At 36.5% G+C, this 23,680-nt stretch overlaps 4 protein-coding genes across 6 annotated transcripts; 1 reads left to right on the top strand and 3 right to left on the bottom strand.

Moving 5' to 3' along the window:
• Positions 1–151: 151 nt before the first annotated feature.
• LOC105688938 (protein adenylyltransferase Fic) lies at positions 152–3,813 on the bottom strand. 2 transcript variants are annotated; one of them, XM_012405594.3, is made up of 5 exons: positions 3,476–3,813; positions 2,644–3,316; positions 2,178–2,249; positions 1,318–1,524; positions 152–1,216 (listed from the first exon to the last, which is right to left on the bottom strand). In XM_012405594.3, the coding sequence occupies exons 1-5, from the start codon at positions 3,669–3,671 to the stop codon at positions 856–858; spliced, it is 1,509 nt and encodes a 502-aa protein (XP_012261017.2). In that variant the 5' UTR covers positions 3,672–3,813; the 3' UTR covers positions 152–855. The 2 variants fall into 2 exon arrangements, with proteins under 2 accessions (XP_012261017.2, XP_012261018.2); XM_012405595.3 differs by lacking the exon at positions 2,178–2,249.
• A 51-nt stretch (positions 3,814–3,864) lies between these two features.
• LOC105688937 (nucleolar MIF4G domain-containing protein 1) lies at positions 3,865–7,577 on the top strand. The gene is made up of 10 exons (XM_012405593.3): positions 3,865–4,090; positions 4,188–4,636; positions 4,713–5,216; positions 5,293–5,522; positions 5,591–5,875; positions 5,962–6,152; positions 6,348–6,523; positions 6,592–6,944; positions 7,014–7,145; positions 7,230–7,577. The coding sequence occupies exons 2-10, from the start codon at positions 4,195–4,197 to the stop codon at positions 7,518–7,520; spliced, it is 2,604 nt and encodes an 867-aa protein (XP_012261016.2). The 5' UTR covers positions 3,865–4,090; positions 4,188–4,194; the 3' UTR covers positions 7,521–7,577.
• Positions 7,578–7,851: 274 nt separating this feature from the next.
• LOC105688939 (lysozyme-like) lies at positions 7,852–12,122 on the bottom strand. The gene is made up of 4 exons (XM_012405597.3): positions 11,962–12,122; positions 8,404–8,586; positions 8,220–8,293; positions 7,852–8,081 (listed from the first exon to the last, which is right to left on the bottom strand). Exons 1-4 carry the CDS (start codon positions 12,023–12,025, stop codon positions 7,947–7,949), a joined length of 456 nt encoding a protein of 151 aa, XP_012261020.2. The 5' UTR covers positions 12,026–12,122; the 3' UTR covers positions 7,852–7,946.
• A 1,441-nt stretch (positions 12,123–13,563) lies between these two features.
• LOC105688967 (adenosine kinase 2) lies at positions 13,564–23,612 on the bottom strand. 2 transcript variants are annotated; one of them, XM_048654011.1, is made up of 9 exons: positions 23,452–23,612; positions 23,092–23,253; positions 22,052–22,597; positions 21,621–21,895; positions 20,282–20,329; positions 15,197–15,404; positions 14,723–14,998; positions 14,148–14,556; positions 13,564–13,778 (listed from the first exon to the last, which is right to left on the bottom strand). In XM_048654011.1, exons 2-9 carry the CDS (start codon positions 23,233–23,235, stop codon positions 13,651–13,653), a joined length of 2,034 nt encoding a protein of 677 aa, XP_048509968.1. In that variant the 5' UTR covers positions 23,236–23,253; positions 23,452–23,612; the 3' UTR covers positions 13,564–13,650. The 2 variants fall into 2 exon arrangements, with proteins under 2 accessions (XP_048509968.1, XP_012260996.1); XM_012405573.3 differs by lacking the exons at positions 20,282–20,329; positions 21,621–21,895; positions 22,052–22,597; positions 23,092–23,253; positions 23,452–23,612 and adding an exon at positions 15,585–15,825.
• Positions 23,613–23,680: the final 68 nt, after the last annotated feature.

Raw genomic sequence — 23,680 nt, forward strand, 5'->3', positions numbered from 1 at the left:
ATTTATATTTTCCGAGATATTTTCATTAAAAATCGGTTTGAACAATATGTTTTGTCGCCTTTCAAATAAAATAGAAGCAAAATTTGCTAGTCCAGTTATTTACAGCTCAGCTCAATTTTTTGATATACTGGGGCACTCAATAATGCAAAAATCATCTTTTATTTCAAAATTTATTGCGAACAATATTCTCTTCGAATATAGTACATTCATTTCGGTTTATTTAATCATTTGAAACATCTTGGCCAGCAAGCGTTTGATGGATTCATTTTAAATTCTTTACTTATGATATAATATGTATTAAACATTGTATACCTAATATAATTTGTGCCTATTTGTGCTATACCGATTAACATTAGTTCAATTATCTTACATCACAGTCTGAATGAATTTTTGGAGTACATTTGAAAATTATCTACAGAATTTATGTACAGAATTTGTTTAACCGATAATTACTTTCGATAATGTAACGTGGTATGATACTAGATGACATCATTCAACAAATTATAAATAATGAGTAACAACGATAGGCTCACTCACACATGCAATCAAATAAATACGCACTCGCTAGTTGCATGACACACAATCAGGGAGCATGATACTTTGGCTAAAATTTAATAATACTTAATATATTAGTATGTTTCAACCATAACTTGAGCTCGAAAATATGATATAAACAGCCTAACAGAAATAAGATATAATTACATTGCTAATATTTATGTTGGAGCTTTCAGGACATAACTATCATTAGAATATTCTCGATAATTTCCAAATTACTTTTGATATGCGTACAACTTTTCAAGAGCGTATGCAATCCCTAGTTCTTTAGTATAGTTAATCATAAAAACTGATTCTTGTTTAATCGTTTTCATAGTCACCACTACCATCATCGTTCAAAAGAATAGTGTTTTGATTCTCTGACAAAAGAGAATTTTGCCCTAACGCAGGCACTTGCCTGGAGAATTCGCTGGTAGCCCATAAAAATAAATCTAAGGTTTGTTCGGTACATTCTCCAATAAATCTGACGAATGGCCGGATATCTCCGGTATTTGCTAGTTGTAAATATTCGTAATATTTATGTCGATGCTGCTTATGAATTATAACGGGCGGATAGCCTGCTTGCATTAAAATCATGTTCATCAAAAGACGAGAAGTTCTACCGTTGCCATCTGAGAATGGATGAATATGAACTAATTTGTAATGGGCTAACGCGGCGTATCTGGAAAAAGTATATCATACATTAATTTAGATAGAATTCCTCACATAGGTGATAAATAGGGAACCCGAAATTATATCTCTCAAAAATCTAATGTAATTCACCTCACTGGATGCATTCGTACAGCTCTTTCGCTGTTGAGCCATAATGAAAATTGTTCCATCAACATATGTATGTCTCCTGGTCCTGGCGGCACATGACCGCCAACATACACTTGCGTCCGTCGAAATTGTCCACTCTCTACAGGATCTACATGGCCTAACACGCGTTTATGTATTTCCAATATATCTTTGATGGAAATAGAGCCGACTCTAAAAAATTATGATGATAATTCGTGAGAGGAGTTGCAAATACATGTCTCTTGTATCTAGATTCATTAGGAAATATAAAGATTTTACATTGTTACAGATGTGTCAGTGCACCGTTATTAATTTACTAATTTTGGTAGCACCGAAGACTTTGAAACAGTGTAGCTGGTGCTAATCAGTTTTTCTAAGTATTGCAGTAAAACATTATTGACTCCATCTTACCTTTGTTAAAGATTATATTATATTATGCTTTTGTCGAATTTTATGACAATGGACATGAGTAAACAAGTTTAGAAAATAAATTTGCAAGTAAAATTATTCCATCCCTTACTTATGGTAACAAGAACAAACTTGTGTTGTATAGGTGTAAACCAATACTTACACGATAATGAAAATAAAGTGGTTGGATTATTTTTAATGGTATGAATTATGTGTAAACTCGAATGAAGTAATTATATAATTCATCGGCCACAAAACATATAAGAGAACAAACAAACGTTCAACATTTTTGAAGCTGCTCCCCACGACTCAATTTTCACAGTAAAATGAAAAATCAAACCTATGCATTCATGATCAAGTATTCTATCTAATTATGTTATGAAGAACTGTTGTTATGGGGAACAGGCTCATGTAACGCAACTATAAAAATTGCTCACATTTTAATAGGTCGTTCACTGTCAGACCCGCAGCAAGCTGTACTATAAGCATTCCAGTCTGGAGCATTTAATCTATGCAAAAGCATCACAGTGGTAAGTTAAAATTGAGCAATTGATTAATGCATCAAAATACAAATATTTTGTCAACAAACAGGACAGTAAAATTGAATATCAACAGTTAGTTTTCGCAGTTTAATGTTTCCATTTGTCAAACTATGTCATTCATATTTGAACAAACATACAAATTTTCACTACAGAGGGATAGCGAAATATTATTTTGGTAGTGGTTACTGATAGAGTCAAGGCATGACCTGTATTCTGATATATCCTGTAAGCCTCACGTATGCCTGATACAAATTAAAAATGTTACCAGATATTTGATGAGATTAGGATGAAATAATGTAGTAAACATTTTGCAGTCATCATTAGCTACCGCCTAAGTGAATCTTATAACAGTGCTGCTCACCTGTTTACTAGAGTTGCATTGATGTACTTCATTGCAGCATCCAAACCCAATATTTCATTATGCTCATCAATGCTCTTTCCAGCTACTGCAGTTCTTGTTTCCACTATAGCTCTGGTTTGAGCTAAGTTCATTGTATTTCCTTCGATACCAACAGTGTGATAAATGTGTTGAAAATATGCTTCTTTTTTAGCACGTCGTAAGGCAGCATCATTATCAGGAATAACTGACAGAGCATCGCGCTTCTCATCTATCCTCCTGAGCATTCGACGATCCAATTCATCGACAACCCGAGCTGTTCTCTGCCTGTTAGCTAAGGCCCCTTCATGGTTTGGTTGATAAGTTAAAGCTCTTACATAAAATTCATCAGCCTTAACAACATCTTTCTGTGTATGCTCCAAAAATTCACCATAGTGGTTCAACACATCAGGATGCTTTGGAGCTAAAGCAACCGCATGTTGGAATAGTTTGATGGCTTTCTTTTGTTTTCCGGATAATTTCATTTCCAATGCCAAATGTAATGAGCTTAGGGCTTCAGCCGAAGATGCAGCATCATTGACAGGTTTAATTTCACCAACTTCTGAACTTGTAAGGGAAAGGCTCAGCGTTCCTTCGTCAAGTATGTTCAAATAACTTTCTGATGGTAATGGTACGAATACACGTTGGTTGTCATCACCTGTAGATTTTTAAATTTTGATTTTAGAATTGCAAATTTTTGACTCTGATTAGCACTACCCATTTTCTAGGCTCAGTCAGAGTTGATTTTGGGGTATATCAAACATCCTTTCGATAACAGTAGGGTGATTATTTGGAAGCTAGATGTGTTTATCCTTACCTACGTACCCCACTGACAGTTGTTGGAGATATTGAGAGAGCAATGTACTGATGACAGCGAAAACCACGCCAGACCCAAATATTAAAAACAAATTTAATCGGTTGAATTCCATAGTTTTAACTCGATATCTTTTTATTTCTTCATTTAAGGACGTTGCAGGAGGATCGTAGCAGCGATTCAAACAAGACCGAGACATTTTTCTTAATTGAACTAAACAAAATTATGGTAACAGCAAACGAAGGGACATGGCCAGTGCTGTACATGGCTGTCATCGGCACTCGTCTGCCAACGATGCGATTCGCAAGCGTACATCTCTATTCCAAAATGCATGTGGTCATTCGTGATTGGCTTCACAAATGTTGTGAACCATTGGAAATGAGTAGGCGGTAACATCTACCGTGACACGTGTGTTTTGAAGTGTGATGTTTCTGTAACCTTATTCCACTGAACTGAATTATTCTCAGACGAGATATAGGATTAGTAACGATTTAAAAATTCAAAAAGTACTTTAGATATCGATTATTTGGTTTCCTGCAATGTTAAGTCTTCTTATTCTGAATTCATTTGCAAAGGCTATCAATAACTGTAACCTATAAGATTTTCATCAATTCTCAGGTACGTACAGCACGTTATAGGCATATAAATCATTTCTGAAACTTCCACAACTGTGTACCATTTCATAAACTGATCGTAGACTAATTATAAATTACAGCGCAAAAATGGGTATATTTGGCGATTCCCGAGGAAAAAAAAATAATAAAAGAAATAGGAACGCTAAGCCTGTTGTAAAAACACGTAAGGAGTTGCGAAAAGATAAAAGAAAGCAGAAAAAGACTAACCGAGCTGAGTACTATCAGAAGAAAAATGAATTGCCTGGCAAGTATGTTCGAAATCCTGATCAAGGAAAAGCAGCATCAACAGTTACTGCACACCTTACAAAAAATAAGAAGTTAGATCTTGATGCAAAGAAGAAGAAGCACGATCAAGAAAAAAAACAACAGCTGAAGCTGCAAAAAGATATGGAACGAAACAGGAAACTCCAATTAAAAGAAGCTAATATTGCAGAAGATAAAATTATCAAACAACTAGAAAAAAATCTCAAAATAAACAAACGGAAGGGCAAATCAATACCCAAGTCTTTTCAATCTGATGGTCTTAATTGTATCCTTTGAATAGTATTAAGTACAGATATGTGCAATTACTTGTATATAGACATTGATTCTTAACACCAGTATAGATCTTTTAGAAATGTGTGATGATGAAAATAGAAAACTTGCTGTCGAAACAGAAAAACAACTGTTGGCTACAGAATCAGGCTCAGAATTTGAGGATGATTTCATGATGATTACGCAATCTACTAACAAAAAGAAAAACAAATCATGTGTGAACAATGAACAGCCCAATCACGATGATGATGATTTTTCTGGTATAGAAAATACAAGCACTGATGAATATAGTAGTGATGGCGAGGAATCAATATCTCCTAGAAATAAAACAAAACCCCAGATGTCTGGTAAAAATAAGCGAAAAGCTGATTCAGATGATGAAGTCCCTACTACTTCACATAAAAAAGCTTTAACCAAGTTGCATTCACATAGTAGTCATTCTGAGTCCTCGGAGGATGATGATGACTTTGGCAATGAATTTGATGTGGCTGATACGGATACTGACGATGATGATGATGATGATGATGATGATGTCAATCATGATAATGTTGTGAATTCGAAGGATCTGAACAAAGGTGACGATATTGTGAATTCTTGGACACTAAACAATGAAATCATTTTGAACTACTTGCATAATCAGTCAACATTTAGGTACCAGTGAAAAAGATACTCAGATTTGGGAAGATATATATGGCCGTACCCGAGATGAGCATGGGAACGTTATAACGAATACCACCGGTAAATATGTCCCACCTGCAGTGAGAGCAAAACAAGAAAATGCTGATTCTCTGAAAGATCAAAAAGTGTTGCGACTCAAGAAACAAATTAAAGGGTTGTTAAACAGGTTGGCAGAGCACAACATGCACAACATCGTTACGCAGGTATCTATATCATATTTCTTGGCAAACTGTACAATAGAATTATACCATTAAGAGGTAACAATTTTTAGTTGGATGAGTTGTACATGTCCAACAGCCGCAATGACATGAATCAAATCTTGTTTAATCTGATGAGAGAATCAATAGTTGCACCGGTATTGACACCAGATCGATTGATCACAGAACATATGATGCTTGTTGCAATTCTTCATGCAAATATTGGTACAGAGATTGGTGCACATTTTCTATTATCTCTGGTCAAAGATTTTGACCAAATGTTAACGGATTCACCAGAGGTCGAAAACAAAGAGGTGGACAATGTTATACTGATGATTTCACATTTGTATAACTTTAAGGTATTTTGATATAATTACAGAAAACAAAGAAAAAAAAAGTAATATAATTGGCCCAATGATATTAATTTTTCATTCTGAAACAATAGGTCTATGACTCACAACTTTTATTCCAAATGCTCGCGAAATTATCGGAAAACCTGATGGAAAAAGAGGTTGAATTAATTCTACATATTCTGAAAACAGTTGGATTCGTAATGCGAAAGGACAATCCTATTATGCTTAAAGAATTTATATTCAAGTTACAACAGAAGGCGGCAGAGAATACTACAGAGAATAGGTGAGTTTAATATGTATAATAGCGTTGTGAGGGTTTTCCTTGATGATGTGATCGAAGCAAATGTGATAGAAATAATATAATTCTGAAGGTGAAATAAATAACGCAGTTTTGAAATACACCGCATGATGTCATATAGATAATCTCTGCATATCTTACCTTGCGTTCATATTTAAATTATTTTTCTCCATGACACAGCTCAAGAGTTCAATTCATGTTGGATATTCTACTAGCAATTAAAAATAATAACATGACCAAAATTCCTCAATACGATCCAACCCATGTTGAACATTTGAAAAAGTTGATGAAGAATTTGATACGGAAAGGAAATTATGTAACTCAACTCAATATATCACTTGACGATTTACTAAAAGGTACCGATATTTGTTCAGGACACAACCAATAAAAATTCTAGATAGCATAATGACATTCTAATTCACAGCTGACCAAAGGGGTAAATGGTGGGTCGTTGGCTCAGCATGGTCAGGGAATATAGAATCTTCTAAACCTATTCAAAAAACTGATTCTGCCACAACAACATTCAGTCAAAAGATACTGGACTTGGCTCGCAAGCAGCGAATGAACACTGATATCCGAAGGAATATCTTTTGTGTACTAATGACGGCGGAAGATTACTTGGATGCATTTGAAAAGCTTCATCATCTGGGATTAAAAAACCAGCAAGACAGAGAAGTTATCTACGTGATTTTGGACTGTTGCCTTCAAGAAAAAATATTCAATCCCTATTACGCCGTGTTGGCGCAAAAATTCTGTGATTATGATCGAAAATACCAGGTAAGCCAAATGAGCCATTAATAAGTTAGCACGATCTCCTTTGATTTTTAACATACTTCATTTCTTCAGATGACTATACAATACACGTTATGGGACAAGTTGAAAACCTTAGGGAGCTTCTCGAGTAACCAACTGACCAATCTTGCGAGATTTTTAACTCACTTATTTGTTCAGAAGGGACTTCCACTCTCCGTTTTAAAGGTAACTGTCATTTTTCGAATTTATGAGGACGAATGTTGAGACAGAATAGACATGGCTTATTATGCAAAAAAATTCTCTCTTCAGGTAGTCGAGTTTGGTGAACTAGACAAACCAACCCTGAAACTTGTCAGGCAAATCATGCTCGGGATTCTTCTTCACGAGAACTCTGAAATTTGTAATCAAGTATTTGAGAGAATATCAGTCTCTCCGCAGCTGCAAAATTTCCGAGATGGACTCAGATTATTCATAAGACATTTTCTTCTGAAAAATATCAAAGCCGGCGTCATACCAGAAGCTGAAATGGCCAAATTGAAAGAGAGAGCAAAACTTGCCGACAAGACGTTGATGATTCATGGAGCGAGGACAGTATTTTAAAACTCCAAATCTACGGTAAATTGATGAATCATGTATATAAATAAATATTCGACTTAATACTTGCACTTTCATATCACACTCCGTTCCGGGTAGCACCGTATTTATAATTTGGCAATGAAATTTTAATGCCACCTCTAACGATAAGACAAAGAAATTTCAGTAAAATATAATCGGATCTAAAACCGACTTCACTGATCGTATTGTAATATCAATTAGTTTTACGTTATAAATCCAGACATCCATCTGGAAATGGCTGAAAGTGATTCTCTGGACCTTGGAAGATCAATTAAATAAAAACTAGTAAAGTATCTAGTGGGTGTGGACTATCAGGTTTTCAGTTCTTATCCTTTATTTAACAATCGTTAATAACGGACAATTATCAGATATCAGTTCTCCAGGTTGAATAATGTGTAGCCCAAGTTTAATCTATCCAAAAGTTTGGTAGCAAGTTAGGAAAGCGCTTTCATATTTGGGTTCCAATGGCCCACCACATCCATATCCTCCAAGACGATGAATACGGGCAAAGTCCTTGCAGTCAACCACTTTGTCGCCGTTACAATCCTGCAATAAAAAAGAAAAGATCGAAAATGGAATGGTATTATCTTCTAAGACTTCAAGATGTAGAAAGATGGAGACACCCAAAAATCCATGTTTAATATTGGTAAACAACACATGACGAATAAGGACTGAATGACCAACCTGTCCGAATTTGTTCATGTATCCTTGGACGGCACGGGCTGCGCAAAACGGTTCATTGACGCACCGGGCGTAAGCTGCAATTAAATAAATTAAATTATTAGATGATTAAAAACTGCCTTGATAGTACGTATGAAAAAGACACTCTCCAAAAGCTTAATCTTTTTCAAGTGAATTTTAGACCTACCACCAGGATCGGAATTAGGTTCGTCGTTAAGCGTAGGCTTTCCACCATCGGACCAATATCCCCAGGTGATGCGAAATGGCCCGCAAACGTCACCATCGCAAGCCAGAGACTGGTTACATCCGGAGGAGGCTTCGCATATGCAGCCCAAACACGTTCTGTCGAGCTGGATTTGAGCTTGTTGATCTAGGCGAGAAAAATGGATGGTCGAGGTCATCAAGAAATTAAATCAGCAGTTATTTTTTTATCACGAGAAAAGTTGGAACTGTGAAATTAATCAATTGAACGCTCATCGACAAATGTGATGAGAAAAAAATTATCACTAAATGGGCGTATCAGTCTCATGTGCGGCCTTCAAGTCAAAAAATAAAGGTCGTATGCACAAATTATACATAAAAGTATACTTTATGAATGTAAAGCTATTTCGGTAGCCGTTCGTTTTGCATTTCTTGATCGATCATAGAAATTGCGAAGCCCGACTTGCTTGCGTCGAATTCGATTTTAACGTTCAACTAAAGTATCAAGTTATACACGGGAACTGGATTCTCTTGAACTTGCACTCCTTGAATATATTTGTCGCCCTCAGAGGAATGCACTGAAATAATCATGTATTACATAGCTACACGTATACTCAGAAGTGGTGGACTCTTCTGATACTGTATTCGGAGACCAACTTGTTGAGTTTGAATATTTCAGCGAACCGGATTTTACCGCCGCGCAGCATGAGGAGTGAATAACGAAATAAGGTACAGCATCGGGTGTTCTGGTCAGGTAAAGCTATGCACTTTCAACTGCTAATTTGCATATAGATCCATAAATATAATCACTGAGGTCTACGGACGATCGCGAACTCTAAAGTCTGCAGACAAAGAGTGAAATCGACTTACAAGAATTCAATACCCTATGTGGATATAATTTGCAGATATACGTGCTAATCAGAACCGTTTTCACACTTTTTCTCATGGATCATGACTTAAAAATCTGTAGTAACATCTTCAGAGGCGCTATAAGAAATTCCTTGACCGATCGTTGTTTGTATATCAGAGCTTTTAATTTATGAGACGGTAGGGAAATAATTCTGGTCGACCCTAACAAACTTGGACTGTTAAATGTGCTCTTCAGTCCTTGTTTTGATCATGAGCCTACAAATTATTCCATCAATACCAATTCGACGAAGCCTACACCCACGTTCGAACGTAAATTCTGTGAATTTTTTAACGGTACATTCCATATATTCATTATACCGGTTTAAGAAAATAGTTGAATCCCCGATTTTGTTGCTCTTGAAGATTTGAATAATTGGTGACAACAACTGACCATAAGCTATAATCTGAAGAGCAGAACTGTCGTATGCTGGTATTTAAAAATGATCTTACAAAGAAGATTGGATTTAGAAAGTTCAATTGGGAAGGATTTGCAAAAAGTTTCAGTTCAAATTAAAATAAAAAATCTACCGAAAGGTCTCGCAACAGCTCCATTTTGAAGAGCGCAAAAATGGCGTTTGTTCAGGTTTTCAATCGCTTATACAGCATAGATATAGTTCCAATATATCTATGCTTACAGTAATGAAGTATTGCTTCATATCCCAGCTTCTAGGAATCATTTGGCTGTCGTCAACTACTCGGATCTTGAAAGGCAAAGAAATCAAAGATTCGAATGTTCTCCTGAACGAGTCTATACATATACTATTCATGTATCCATTTCTTACGGCTGTGGATTCGGAATCGGATGAATCATTTCTATTGAAGTTTCTAATGGCGGGGATTTTCTTTAATATCTTTTATAGGTATTCGCATAAACACGTGAATCAAACTAATCACGCCATATCGCGGGTACAATGAAAGCTGTTATAATTGTGTAGATCCGGCCAATTATTGTATATACCTATACGTTAAATTAACATCCGTTTGTTGGTATCGCGTATATACGCGAAGATTATTAATAATTCAGAGTTGAAATGCGAATACGCCTTAGTAAAGGCATAAATTTAAAGGTACCCCGATTATGCTCGACTTTATTATTTTATTCCAGTACAATTATTAGCAATTGATGCGCGCCTTGCAGAATCAGCCTTGCAGAGTCCGGTATAGACATACATGTATGTATACGTATACATGGCTATTTCATGGCAAGATTGGTGACTAAAACTTGATCATTGATTGTTATTCTTTCACAAGTACCTTAATTCTTGGCACGTTATACATGATATTATCATTCAGGCAATAAAACGATTACAAATCTTTCTTCGAACGCACAATAGCTTTGTTCTTATTGATACAGAGACCTTCCTGATCTTGCCCTATGAATCGTTTTAACGTGTGTGTCGAAGGTCACCTCCTCGATGACTATACGTATTAATTTTTATAATATTCTAATGACATTCGCACAACAAAGTTTATTGTCTGAACCATTCTCATAGACTTATAGCGTATTAGCATAGATATATATCTAACGTATTAGATTTAAAATGGCATATATTTCGCAGATGATATAACAAAATATTATATCACGATGCTTAGTGTACTTTTCAACGAAAGCGCGAAGTGTGTTCCAATTATAAATGCACCAATGATAAATGTATCGAAGACGTCTTCAACGATGATCAATGTCACCTTTGTTTCAATCTAACGATATTTTTTGGGACAGAATGTAAGCAGTTCTATTAAAGTATAGCCTGCGGTCCTAACGGGTGATGGAAATATGAATAAGGTATAATAGGAACCGTGTTCACTGAAATTCCCTAACGCCCCTCCGCGCTCCTGAATTTAATTATGAAATCTTTTTGATGGAGGGGATTCCCGACTGCCTTTTTCTACGTAGCGTGATAACATCGCTAAAACGTTCTGTATAAAGAATAACCGATTAAAATAATTTACATACAATAAGTAATTTCGCTGTTATTCTTAGAAGAACAGATTTGTGAATCTGTAAAGATGCGGTATATCCTTGGGGACCAGGATGTCTGGTCTCCTCGATTCGCTGCGTGGGCAGACGTTCGATGTTGAAATCGCTATAGGCTTTGTAGGGACGTACGTTCATTTCAGATGCGTGTAAATTGAAAGACATCGGTGCGAATATGATTAAAATACCTCTGAACATATAGGCTTGCAAATACATCGTATATAGATCCTCGAAAAAGTGCGGTATGACTTGATTGTACCAGCACTTGGGATTTTAAATAAAGTCATCAGTGGCATCAAGAAGATTTATTTATAAATTTTCAATCGCAATTGAGACTTGGCAAACGATTTTGGAACAAATTCACCTCGTGTCATTTATAGTATAGATTTTCACGAATAATCATAAAGCCAGGTAACTGGTACCATAAAATCCTCATAACGCGTAAGTTATTCACAATGATTCAACAGTTCTTTTGAAAACATGCAGTGCAATCTGCAATATAAATGGCACTACACGCATATCGGCTTTTCAATCCGGCAATTAGACCGGTCGAATAGTAATTTAGAACAATGATAGGATCAAGTCTGTATCCGAAGTAAAAATCAGATGAAAAATAAAAGGAAACCGATTATGCGAATGTATTTGAAAAATATAACTCACCATAAGCGAAGGCAAACAACATGCAGGATGCTGCGGCGGTGAGAAACACGAAATTCACGGCCATTTTTATATCGAAATTATTCTTTTATTATTAAAATAATAATAGTAATGTAATTATCACAGATTTGCCCGTCCTCGGACCGGTCGAACACTGTCCACTGTCCGGAGGCACTTCTGCTTTTATACCTACCTGTGTGTCAATGTCGCAGCTTCGCTTGATCAAGTGGGGTAAACCAAGAGCACACATTCACGAAATTGTTCTGACGACTTTGGAATTTGGTTTAAAACTATTAATATCATGACCGTTAATGACCTTTCAGTTAAAATCCGATTAAATTCGTGATTGATTTAAATTGATATAAGTAATGAAAGTATAATAATTGAAAATAAAGAAAGAAAAAAAATCTTTTGCATCGGTACAGGAATAATGCTCTACCCACCATATCCTGAAGAATGCCTTTTTTATGATTTCATTGAAAACGAAACACTGATTTACGTTGATGTAATAATGAATACCCTATAGACATTCGAAATAATTAATTAATTAACATACGGCAAACTTACCGCCTGGTGTAAGTATTATATTCATGCTGACCATTACTAGGAACTCTTGCGAGTCCTCCACGCTCATTGAGAAATTGATAAATCGTGAAATGTCTCAAAAAAGATTGAGTCCGAAATAGTCGGAGATTGAGTCGGAGATATCGCGTTGCTCGTATACTCGGGTGGTAATATTCCACGTAATATAATCGTGTTAATTATGCCTTGCCAAACACAAGGAGACGCGTACTAATTCGTGTGAATTAATTTGTAATGCAGAAATGAATCATGAACAAAAATCGTCTGTAGTTCGAACCCATTCGAGAAAATATAAGGATATGCATTCAGGAATGAAATGCAGTGCCACATTCTTTTGCGCTAATAAACCGTAGACATGAATAATATGAGAATATTGTCAGCCTCCACCCGGACTCGAGACACCCAAAAGAGGAATCGGCTTTTATGAAAATCGAGAAACCAGTTTAAAAATGTGGCTGCATGCTTTAGCAACGTAAACAATTTTCGAATAATGACTCCCCAGATTTCGTACTATGGGGACTTGGTTGTAAGTCAACCAGACCTTGAGTGGAGAAAAAGGCGTACTCCAGAATAAACCGTTACTCGAAAATTCAGGGACGAAATTTCATTACTTCGAAATTATGGTCACATCTGCTTCTATCTACGGCCTTTGTTGATTACCAGCTACCTGTTGCATACATTGACTCATGAAATCACGATGTTTGAGCTAAGCTATTATTCAGGTAATTGACTCTTGTAGATCACATTATCGATCCCTCCTACTCACAAGACCATAACTCATTTCAGGGAATCAGTTCACAATGTTTCCATGCTTTGATTCACAAGTTTAAAAAATTCTTTATCCGTTCAATTGACAAATTGAAAGGCTAGATTTACTGAGTGATATTATATGCTAATGTAAAACTTTGAATTAAAAATCTGATCCCAATTCATGATTACGTATATAAGATTCGTTGATGTCAGATTCCGTATTAATTCGCTCTGAATTGGTATTTGCTGAATGACTTTCATAATCTAGCAAAGTAAAATCAATTGTACAGCATTTATTTAAGTACATTACACATTATATTATATACAACAATATTGCACTAAATAAAAAATAATTATTTGTCAAGGTGTAAAATCAGGCTTGCCTTCGTAAGTACATCCGGACCGCTGTATGATTTGCGCTGCTGCCCAAATACCACATTTGATACAAGTTTCTAAACTTTTTTCCTGGATTAACTGAGACAGAAATCCTGTTGGAAGAAGGAATGAATAGACAATATGAAATTCATGTCTTTGCCATAATCACAAGTACTCGTATAATTACTTCTAGTTCGTGAATAAAAACGCATACTACACTCAGTCTCTGCACAAACTCTCAGCATCATTCAATATGATAAGTCGTAAATTGACTCAAAAATTTATAAGTCAATACCACATATCTGGTTTGCGGCAAAAGCCGGATTCTACCCAGAAAATTTTTAATGCCAGATAATAATTTTTATTGACATGTCAAGTACAAACATCTTGACAGTGTCCGACTTATTTCTTGGTGCGAATAGTTTTTGCATTAGTCCAATCATAAGATGAACTCAAATGATATTTGAAAAATGATAATATACCTCCGACAAATGCATCCCCAGCTCCGTTAGTATCAACAACTTTTTCTTCAGGTATTTGATCAACAGGAAATTCGGTTATCGTATTATCCTTGGCTAAAATAACAGGTCCATGACCTTGAGTTAAAATAACGATGCGTTTTCTTTTATCGTTAATCTTTTCCAATTTTACAATTTCCAACGCAATTTCTTTAATGTCCTTTGTTCCTAATTCGTTTACAGTTGCAAATGTTTCTGCTTCTGTTTCGTTTCCAAATAGAACGTCAACGTAGGGCAAGGCTGCTCTCATTGGCTTTTTAAACAACTCGGACAAGAAAGGTGCACTTAAATTCATGAGAAACATTTTATTCTTATCAAGAGCATGGGCTGCAACTTCTAGTATCGTTTCGGGGCTCACAGTTAAAAAAAATCCCTGAATAACAAAGGAAGCACATATGACTTGCATGTGTGTATACAAATACCAGAATAGTAGTGAGTACTTTATCTAGGAAATATAACGTATCAATCACAAGTTATTCAAGCAGCAACGTCTTTGGACAACTTGTCGCTGGCGAATGTTAATGTGTAATTTTACTTACCGAAATATAAATGAATTCGGCGGCATCTATCAATTCTTTATTTTCAGGTACGTGTATATGTGACGTAGAAAAACAATTTGCCGCAGCTAAATTTGCGCATAAGGATCTTTCTCTACCTGTGATTAGTACAGCGCAAGTACCAGTCGGTTCTTTGTCTGTATATTGGTAATGTACTTTCAATCCATCTGCACGTGCCTTATCCTCCAATATTTTGGCATATTTATCATTTCCAACACATCCCATAAGTGAAGCAACTTTTGGCTTTTCAAGGAACCACTTTCAAAAAAATAGAGATCAAAATACATTCAATAATAGATGAGGACAAGGCTAGTCAGACATTCAGTGAGAATGAATTGGTAAACCACAGTACACTCGACTTATCATCGTCATGTATCTTGCGATATGTTATGAAACAGATTAAGCCTATGGCAAGTTTATGAAAACTGTTAGCGATAATAGAAATTACAAAATTACTTGTGCTACTCGCATGGAATTTTGCGTGGAGCCTCCAGCAATGAAGTCAGCCCTATATTGCTCGATCAGTTCATCGTACAAGGTCTTATGTTTTTCATCAGCGAGAATAGCATCATTTGCTTTCAAATCATATTTCTTGAGAAAATCTTCATCGACAGTTGCAGATATATCGAGCAGGGGGTTGCCCATGCCCAAGAGAAGGCCTTCCCTATAAATTAACGTTATTGATATAACTTAACAGTTTATCTTTGATTGCTAGCTTATGTACTGCATTGCATAGCGAAATCTTAACCTACAAAACTAGGAACACACGTTTGTCAAAGCGTGAAAAATGGAGTTACAAGTGTTTGTATCAAAAACATTATAGTAATAAAAAATAATATCGTACTTTAATTTTTCTGCCATGTGACCACTAGTTGGATTCTTCGATGAAGAACTATCCGTACGCAAATAAGCTGGTTTTGGCGAGACATGCAATCCCGTACAAAAGTCGCGCGCCTACTGCGGAGGGAATGGATGTGTGCATAGAACCGATGCGGGAAATACCACAGTATACAATACCACGTCCTTGTCATAAAAATATAACGAAACAGATAGCTGGAGATAGTCTTTTAATAGTATTGCGAGTCCCATGACCTCGAAGTAAACTTACGATTAATATTATCGAAAGACTTAACGATCTAAAATTTATGACCATGCCTATGCTATCAAATACCCCACGCGTTGATTGAAGATATAATAGATGATCTTCAGTCAACGTACCAAAGCGTTGTTGTATGAAGGATAGAAAAAGCTTTTCTCACGTTATTCAAAGTCTTTTGATTTTTGATTTTTGTAGAGTACCGAATAGAATAATTTGCAAATCTAGAGGCAAATCCTTGGAGCAACTGCACGGTACATTTTCACCTTAGAAACAACCCCGAATCCGTCGAATAAGATACTTCGAAGCTACCCTTAACTCATTCAAGATATCTAAAGTTTCTTGTTTTCAAAACCGAAGAGTTTGACTCCAAAATTCGAGAAAATCAAAGACTGTAGCCTTTTGGTTTTCTCGATCTTGGGTGAACGTTTACAACTCACCCCCGGAATTTGCTTGACACTAGACGCTCAAATGCGCTATGTGTTTCTTATTGTAAGATTCAAATACTGTAGAAACTGCTTGCTCCATCGTTTTCAAACATGTTCTTTTCTTTGCCCTGAAAATTTGCGAGACTATAGGCTTTCATTTTTTTATACTTACATTCGTCAAATGCAAATCGTAATTCCTATTCAAATGAGATAGAAGTATGTTCAACTTCAGCGATCATATTAGAGCGCAATCAAGTAGAGGTGACCATCAGAAACTTACCGTTCAAATGGCTTTATACTACAGAAATAAAAAAGAAAATTGTCTGACAATGAAAAGATTTTCAAAAATCACCAATGCAGATTTACCATCATTTAGATCATCTCCGTGTCTTATAAAACTTCGAACTACCACGTTCTTTCAACAGCACGTGGTTCGATTTTGATGCAAAGTAGAATGGGCTTAGGAAAATATCTACCTCCTACAATTAAAACAGATTCGTCGTTCCTAAGATTTCAACCCTTCAAGTTGAGACTGCAATCTCCATTACATTTATCTGCTGAATTTCCGAAACTTCACTGCTTTTTGTACTTTGCAATTCAAAAAGTAGTTTCTTGTATTAATTAAACAGTAATTGGATTGGAAATATGTCTCACTATATTCGCAATATACATAGAACTGCAACGAATTCAATGAGCATTTCACTTTGATTTTGTACTCGCAAAATACTGTGTATATATGCTATAGGTGTGTAAAGTCGTATTTTGCACGTGAAGAGGATCAAATAAATCGCACTCTGATTATTTTTATTTGTAAAAGTTTCTTTATTCGTTCGTCTAAGATAAAACATATTCCACTGAAGAGAGAATTTGTACAATATTGCATCATCAGAACACGAACACATCTATCAGGGTGTAACAATTTACATTGAAATTTCATTGGCCATATTATTCAGTAATTTGTATTCCATCATTTATTTTTATTCTGTTTTTTTTTTTTTTCACGCAACATTAAAAGACCATGTATTTATAAGCAAAAAGAAATCAACCATGTGCTCTGTGCACATGCCACTGGTGCCGGAATTAAAAGAGTGCTCATTTAAGTTAAAGAGTGCAAAATCACATCCACAACCTTTCCACTGAAAAGATCAGTTCAAATGACCACCCGTTGTCAAGATGTTCCCAATATATGTGTTACTGTCCGAAGTTAAAAAAAAAAATCGTCCATGTTTTGGAAATCTAAAGATTTTGGGACACAGGAAAAGCAAAGCGTAATGTGACATGATAACGCTCAGCTCTTAACGTGTGTTACTGAAGAGGATTGGAAAGTGGAAGATGGAAGTAAGAAATTTACGTGGATCGGTGGCTGCAATTGAAATACAGAACGGGGATCGCGCTGCGCGGATCGCGAACGAGCGCGGTACAACGCGAGCGACGCAGGAAGCCAGCGAAGCGCGGCCGGATTTCTTTTTATGATATATTTTTTTGTTTATACTCAGAGGGTTCGATAGAGATTAAAAAAATAAATAAAATCAAATAAGACACGCTGCATTATTGTGAACTCCACAAATACAGTGTATTATATTATTTTCAGCAATATTATTATAATCATCATTCAAACACGAATATTAGCAAGAGAAACTTACAACCAACGGGTATGCTCCAAATGATAGAGTACAAACTAAACGAGTGGAACTATTTATTCTTAACTCGGGTAATTTTAAGTCAATTTATCCTAGCTTAATAAAATGATTACGTTACTATGCTATAGTATCTAAACGTTGATTTGATTCAATAGTTAGCTATACAGAAATATTGTATATTTTACCTATAGAACTAGGTGACTGAATTATCTCTTTCATTCTTGAAATTACAGGGTGATTAAAAAATCCGGATCTATGAGGATATGGGACAATTTGCTAATTGATCAGATTTCTTGAATTTATGAATCAATAATTAAATCAAATAAGTATAAAACTTTCGGAAATTGTGCTGAATAAATAGTTACTGACTGACGAGGGGAGAAATTACTGCGAGTACCCGACACAACTCAAATTGATTAAAGAAAAGCACTATCTAATTTCCACCTTCATTACATACGTCTACCGGTCGCAAAATTTGTAGATTGAATTGTTTGAACAATCGTTTTTTAGCTAATTTGTCAAACGAAAACATATTTGAACTACACCGCACAAACTTTGCATGATTAGTTAGCTGTGATTATATATTGGAGACTTTACAGTTTGAATAGCACGAAACGAAAACAAAAATGTACAACAAGCTAAAATTCAACAAAAGCATTGATTAGGGTCCGGACCTTCGAATCACTCTTCAGTATTGAGACTACAATGGCTAGAAAACTGCAAAGTAGATATTGATTTAATTTTTTTTTTGTCCTGTTTTTACTTATTTTTTAATTAGCAATTTATTGGTATGACGGGGGAAATGGGGAGAATTATCAAACTCAGGTGTTTTTTTTTTTTTAGCGTACTGCGAGCAGCACAAGCACAGACAGAGCGGGTGGTAGATCTTCGCGCGTGCAGACTGACGGCCAAGATATTCTCGGTCCCGAGGCTTCCTGCTAGCGACAGACCGACAGACAGACCGACCGTTCCGATCCGATCCCGAACCGACGCTTTAGTATGGTGCGAACCGGCGCGACGGCGATGGTCCTCGTATTCCCGGTCTGGTAACCAAAATTTCATCGTCAGTTGAAACGTTCGGTAATTGCGACACGACAATAGAATGAATGCTCGAGTATTTACAAGTTGAATTTATTTTATGTGAATATATTGCGACGGCGAGCGTGTCTTGCAAACGGGGAAAGTGGCAATTCCCGCATTATATACTCTTCTTTACATTGAATATCCTGAATCATAAGTCGAAGTGGTTCCATCGTCCGAACTTACTTTGCCAGACATATTCTACATGTGAAATTCCTTTGTCGCCCACTAGCTTAGTGCCCAAAAAACTTTCGAAGAAAATATAAAATATTCTAATATGTCGACACGGTACTAGTTAGACAGTATTATAAAGGATAATAATATGTAAGAATGCAAGTGCATTATGTTCACTATGCATTGGTTTGCTACTTCATTACTTGGATGTGAGAAGAAATGTCGAAATGCGATACCGACAATAAAGTTAATGAGTGTCTGTACACAAAGCTTTTGGTATCTAATACGATATTAGTACCGTTGCAGACCTGTCCATTTTATATTGTAACCAAGTTAGTCACCAATTTTATACTGAAAATATGACTTTGTGCTGTACAAAAATTATTTATGATTTATCGATTAGCTTTATAAGATTGATGCAGTTTTTAAGTGAGCCTGCAGCGTAATCAAAGACAACATTGAATATCATTCTTCTGCTGAGTTCATTATCTCCTGTTCATCAATGATCAATGAAACATTCAATTTTCACATAAAGCTATCATACCTGACAATGACATGATTATTACTTGGTTCAATGAGTAATTACTTACAATCATTGAGGAATCATTGAGGAATAAATAATTGTTAGAATTTGGTGATTACACCAATTCATAGATCAAAAGGCAACCATTTGTTATTCGAGCCATGCGGATTTGCAAAAGAATTATAGATAAATTTCGATATTTGTTAGAAAAAAATAAATAAATAAATAAAGAACTGCCGTAATTCACAATGAGAGGTATAGTGAATCTTATTAATTCCATTAAATATCAAACCAATCCGATCCAACCTGCAGATCTATTGGGGTTCACAAAGTTCATGGAGATTCAGTCAATAACTTGAGAAGCCGAATTTGATATAAAAACGTAATTAGTGGAAAGCGTGCCGTGTCAGATAACGCATAGGTGCGTGTGATGCAATTGAAAATTCTGTTTCAATTCAACGTACATTACGTCTGTTCCGACCAAAGCATATCCCACAAAAGCACGATTCAGAATAATCAATGTACAGAAAAGGATAACGGGAACTTGATTGTTATTACAAAGGATTTGGGCTGGTGGGCCGCGGTGGTAGGTCTACTTACCTACGGTCGTCGAACGAGTCTCGGCTGAAGTCCTCGTACATGCCTCTACTATAACAGCGGTATAACAAATCATCGACTCTACCGGCGTTCAGAACGTATGAGATTTTTCCCTGTCCAGAGCTTAACTTTGTGAAAGATTTCTTAGTCTGACCGACATCGAACTCCTGACTAACGTAACTTTACAAATACGTTACTTTCTGTTTCTATAACGATACGTACTACCGTATTTATACAAACAATAAACTAATTGGGTGAGACAATTTCATGATATTCCACTAAAAAAACTGCTGATAGCATTAATACCTCAGAGTTTAAGCAAAATCAAACGTGCCTGATGAATCTTCAAGTCTTTTTAATTTGTAACCCAGCCTACCGTGCCATTTGAAGTGACTTCATATTAATGTATATCTAGAGAATCTTATAACTTGCCTGAATTCTTTCTTGCTACAAATATTTAAAAGAGGAATTCGACTTATGATATGGTTTCTCAGACCTCTTTGATGAAAGATTTTTAAAATCGAAAATTTCACTTCTTCGATAGATTTTCATTCCTTTGAGGATGACTATGATACGAAAACGAAAACAAGTATAACTCCCAGATTTTCAATTCAATGAAATAGCGAGTTGCTATCAAAATCTGGGTTATAGTACATGAACGTCATGCGAAGCTGGACCACGGTCGCGATTTTTAAATGAGCAAGTTGATCAACCGTAAAGATTCGTTTACTAAGAATAATAGATAATATGTGTTTAAGTCTACAAGAATCGAATGCGGGTAGTGCGAAATTCCGTCCGTTTTATTCAGTATAAAATACAGTCATTATTATGAATGCGAATGTAACAAAAGGATTGAATACTGTTGCAGAGGTAAAAAGATCTAATTGTAAAGGTGATATACAGAATTGAGCCACTCATATATCGTAGGCAGCGTTAGGCTGGATTTACAGCCCATATCATTGCAAATTGCAGGAAGCAACTGAACCCAACAGAGTTTCTGCACTGTGATACAGCCCATGCGTTTCGCTGATTAAGAGCTCAAATATTAAATAATAAATATTTCATATCCCCCTGATTTGCGAGACCCAAGATCAAACATACGGACATTAATCAATGGATCCAAATATATTTGCACTCTGGTATGTAGACATACTCGTGAACCTAGTTAGTAATATATTCAACTATATTGGCCATAAAACCTAGAACTAAAATACTGTGCAGGAATGTACTAGCAAGAAATATTTGCACAATTGGCAATTCGCATGAGTTGTAAATCCAGTCTTAAACGTTCACAATGTTAAGTTGGACGGGACGACAAGTGGCAGGCAGGCTCTTTACTCACCTGAACCGGCCGTTGTTGCCACTTGGTGGAGGTGATCGTCGGCTGAACATGCCATAGTCATTGCCACGAGAGAATCCACTGTCTCGCATAGATCCCATACCTATAGGAGGCATTGGCGGCATGGGATCTCGTCTTGGTGGAAGTGGCGGCATTGGAAAGTCACGCCCGCGCATGGAGCTTCCCATGTCACGAGGACCTCCCATACCAGAGAATCTTCTCTCGTAAAGGTCTCTTGAGTCGTCGAATCCTCGCCTGTCGTAGTAGCTTTCGTAATCCTGAATTTGAAACAGGTATATCTTAACTACATGTGGTCTAAAAAATTAGTTCAACATAGCAATAATTGCGCCAATGATTTTCTTCATTCGAAATGATGCAGAAACCTAAATTTATTAGTAATGTATGTTTCACGAATAAATTTGTCATGTACTTACACCAAAGCGACCACCTCCCATGAGTCTATCGCGGAGAAAAGGTGGTGGTGGGGGTGGTGGGTAAGGATCACGTCCAAACATTCGATCCCTAAAGCCATTTCTATCCGGCCCGCCACCCATTCCACCTTTGGGACATTCCTTGGACCAATGACCACCACGTCCACAGCGATAGCATTGCTCAGGGTCACCCATACCCGGCCTTTGCCGTACCCTGCTTGTCGAGACTTGGACTTTCATTGGTTGACCATCTACCATTTGTCCGTTGAGTTCCTTGATGGCATCATTTATATCCCCGGTTGCTTCCAGGTGAACAAATCCATAGTTTCGCACAATGTCACATTCAACCACCGTACCAAACTTCGCAAACAGCTCACGAACCTGGGGTGCTTTCGTGTTGTCTGTGAGGTTACCGACAAAGATCTTCGTGGTTGGAGTATTTGGGCCTTTACGACTTTTAGCAGCCTCACATTTTATTGGCTGGCCATGTACCATTTGCCCACTCAAATTCTGAATTGCATTTCTACCTGCTTCCTCATTTTCCATGTGCTACAAATATATGTTAAAATGCATCACAGTGACTAGCGTCGGCAAATAGCCAACTAAATTCTGTATCATGCAATATTTTTTAAATCTATTGCTTTGGTGCTGAAGGCTCATAATGAGACATTTTTACTTGCGAAAATAAAAAATTTATATTAAAATATCTAGTTGTAATATTGTTAAGATTAAAAACAATAAAACAGCCCATCAAAACAGTCCCAAATTAAAGATAGTCCAAGCTCAATTCATAACGGAATGGTGTATGACGGCAGAAGAAAAAAAAACGTTGAAAGCTATACCAACGGACTCCAATGTAACCTAGGCGATAATGTGAAAATGCGTAAAAATCTTATAAATATCTTTTCCTGTAACTGAGCTACTGTAAACCATTGAGAGCAAGATTTTCGAAAGCAATGATTATAACGGTGAATAATGGTGGAGATTGTCTCTTCTATTGGCAATCTGAATTATTGATTGTAGACGCTGAGCGGCATACTCACCACGAACCCGTAATTCTTGACAACATCGCACTCAACGACCTTCCCGTACTTTTCAAATAGCGGCTTGATGTCGCCGTTTGCTGTCTTGTCGGCCAAGTTACCGATGAAGATTTTGAACGTGCCCACGCTACTAAAACCCGGCATTTCGGCCCGTTTGAGAACCTACAACACGATGAAACCTCGGTTAGCTCAATAATGCGAACGCGTAGCCTCCGCACAATGGCGTGCTCCAAACTTGAGACACTAGCTGCGTCGCTTATCTCATAATTCACCATTCATTATCAAAGGTGACCTTTATCTGATTAGGCGATTGGGTTAATTGACAATTAACGATTAGTTTAACACAATATTCATACTCACCAAGTCAGTATTTCCGTAAAATTACGCGATACGAAACGACACGAGATCCACGCGCTTCCCGGAGTAAAAAATGGCGACCCGAAACGAGCCGGGAAGGTGGGAATAGAGCGGCGTCCCTCCCCGCTACTTCCTGCGCGGGCCCATAATCCTCTACGGCCGGCGTCACTCCCGTTATATTTATTTTAATATAACAATAAATATGCATGAAGTTAATTAATGATTTGCAAAT

This window comes from Athalia rosae, chromosome 4 (assembly GCF_917208135.1).
Source record: "Athalia rosae chromosome 4, iyAthRosa1.1, whole genome shotgun sequence".
Classification (NCBI taxonomy): Eukaryota; Metazoa; Arthropoda; class Insecta; order Hymenoptera; family Athaliidae; genus Athalia; species Athalia rosae.

Excerpts from the sequence above, each read along its gene's own strand:
- LOC105688938 (XM_012405594.3), bottom strand. The coding sequence starts at position 3,671 with ATGTCTCGGTCTTGTTTGAATCGCTGCTACGATCCTCCTGCAACGTCC. Across the intron at positions 3,317-3,475 it reads ACTGTCAGTGGGGTACGTAG|GTGATGACAACCAACGTGTA; the intron begins GTAAGGATAAAC and ends AAAAATCTACAG. Across the intron at positions 1,217-1,317 it reads GTACGAATGCATCCAGTGAG|ATACGCCGCGTTAGCCCATT; the intron begins GTGAATTACATT and ends TACTTTTTCCAG.
- LOC105688939 (XM_012405597.3), bottom strand. The coding sequence starts at position 12,025 with ATGGCCGTGAATTTCGTGTTTCTCACCGCCGCAGCATCCTGCATGTTG. Across the intron at positions 8,294-8,403 it reads ACCTAATTCCGATCCTGGTG|CTTACGCCCGGTGCGTCAAT; the intron begins GTAGGTCTAAAA and ends ATTTAATTGCAG. Across the intron at positions 8,082-8,219 it reads ACATGAACAAATTCGGACAG|GATTGTAACGGCGACAAAGT; the intron begins GTTGGTCATTCA and ends TTTTTATTGCAG.
- LOC105688937 (XM_012405593.3), top strand. The coding sequence starts at position 4,195 with ATGGGTATATTTGGCGATTCCCGAGGAAAAAAAAATAATAAAAGAAAT. Across the intron at positions 4,637-4,712 it reads TCAATCTGATGGTCTTAATT|ATCTTTTAGAAATGTGTGAT; the intron begins GTATCCTTTGAA and ends ACACCAGTATAG. Across the intron at positions 6,945-7,013 it reads ATTATGATCGAAAATACCAG|ATGACTATACAATACACGTT; the intron begins GTAAGCCAAATG and ends TCATTTCTTCAG.
- LOC105688967 (XM_048654011.1), bottom strand. The coding sequence starts at position 23,235 with ATGCCGGGTTTTAGTAGCGTGGGCACGTTCAAAATCTTCATCGGTAAC. Across the intron at positions 14,999-15,196 it reads ATTCCATGCGAGTAGCACAA|TGGTTCCTTGAAAAGCCAAA; the intron begins GTAATTTTGTAA and ends TTTTTTTGAAAG. Across the intron at positions 13,779-14,147 it reads TGGGGATGCATTTGTCGGAG|GATTTCTGTCTCAGTTAATC; the intron begins GTATATTATCAT and ends TTCTTCCAACAG.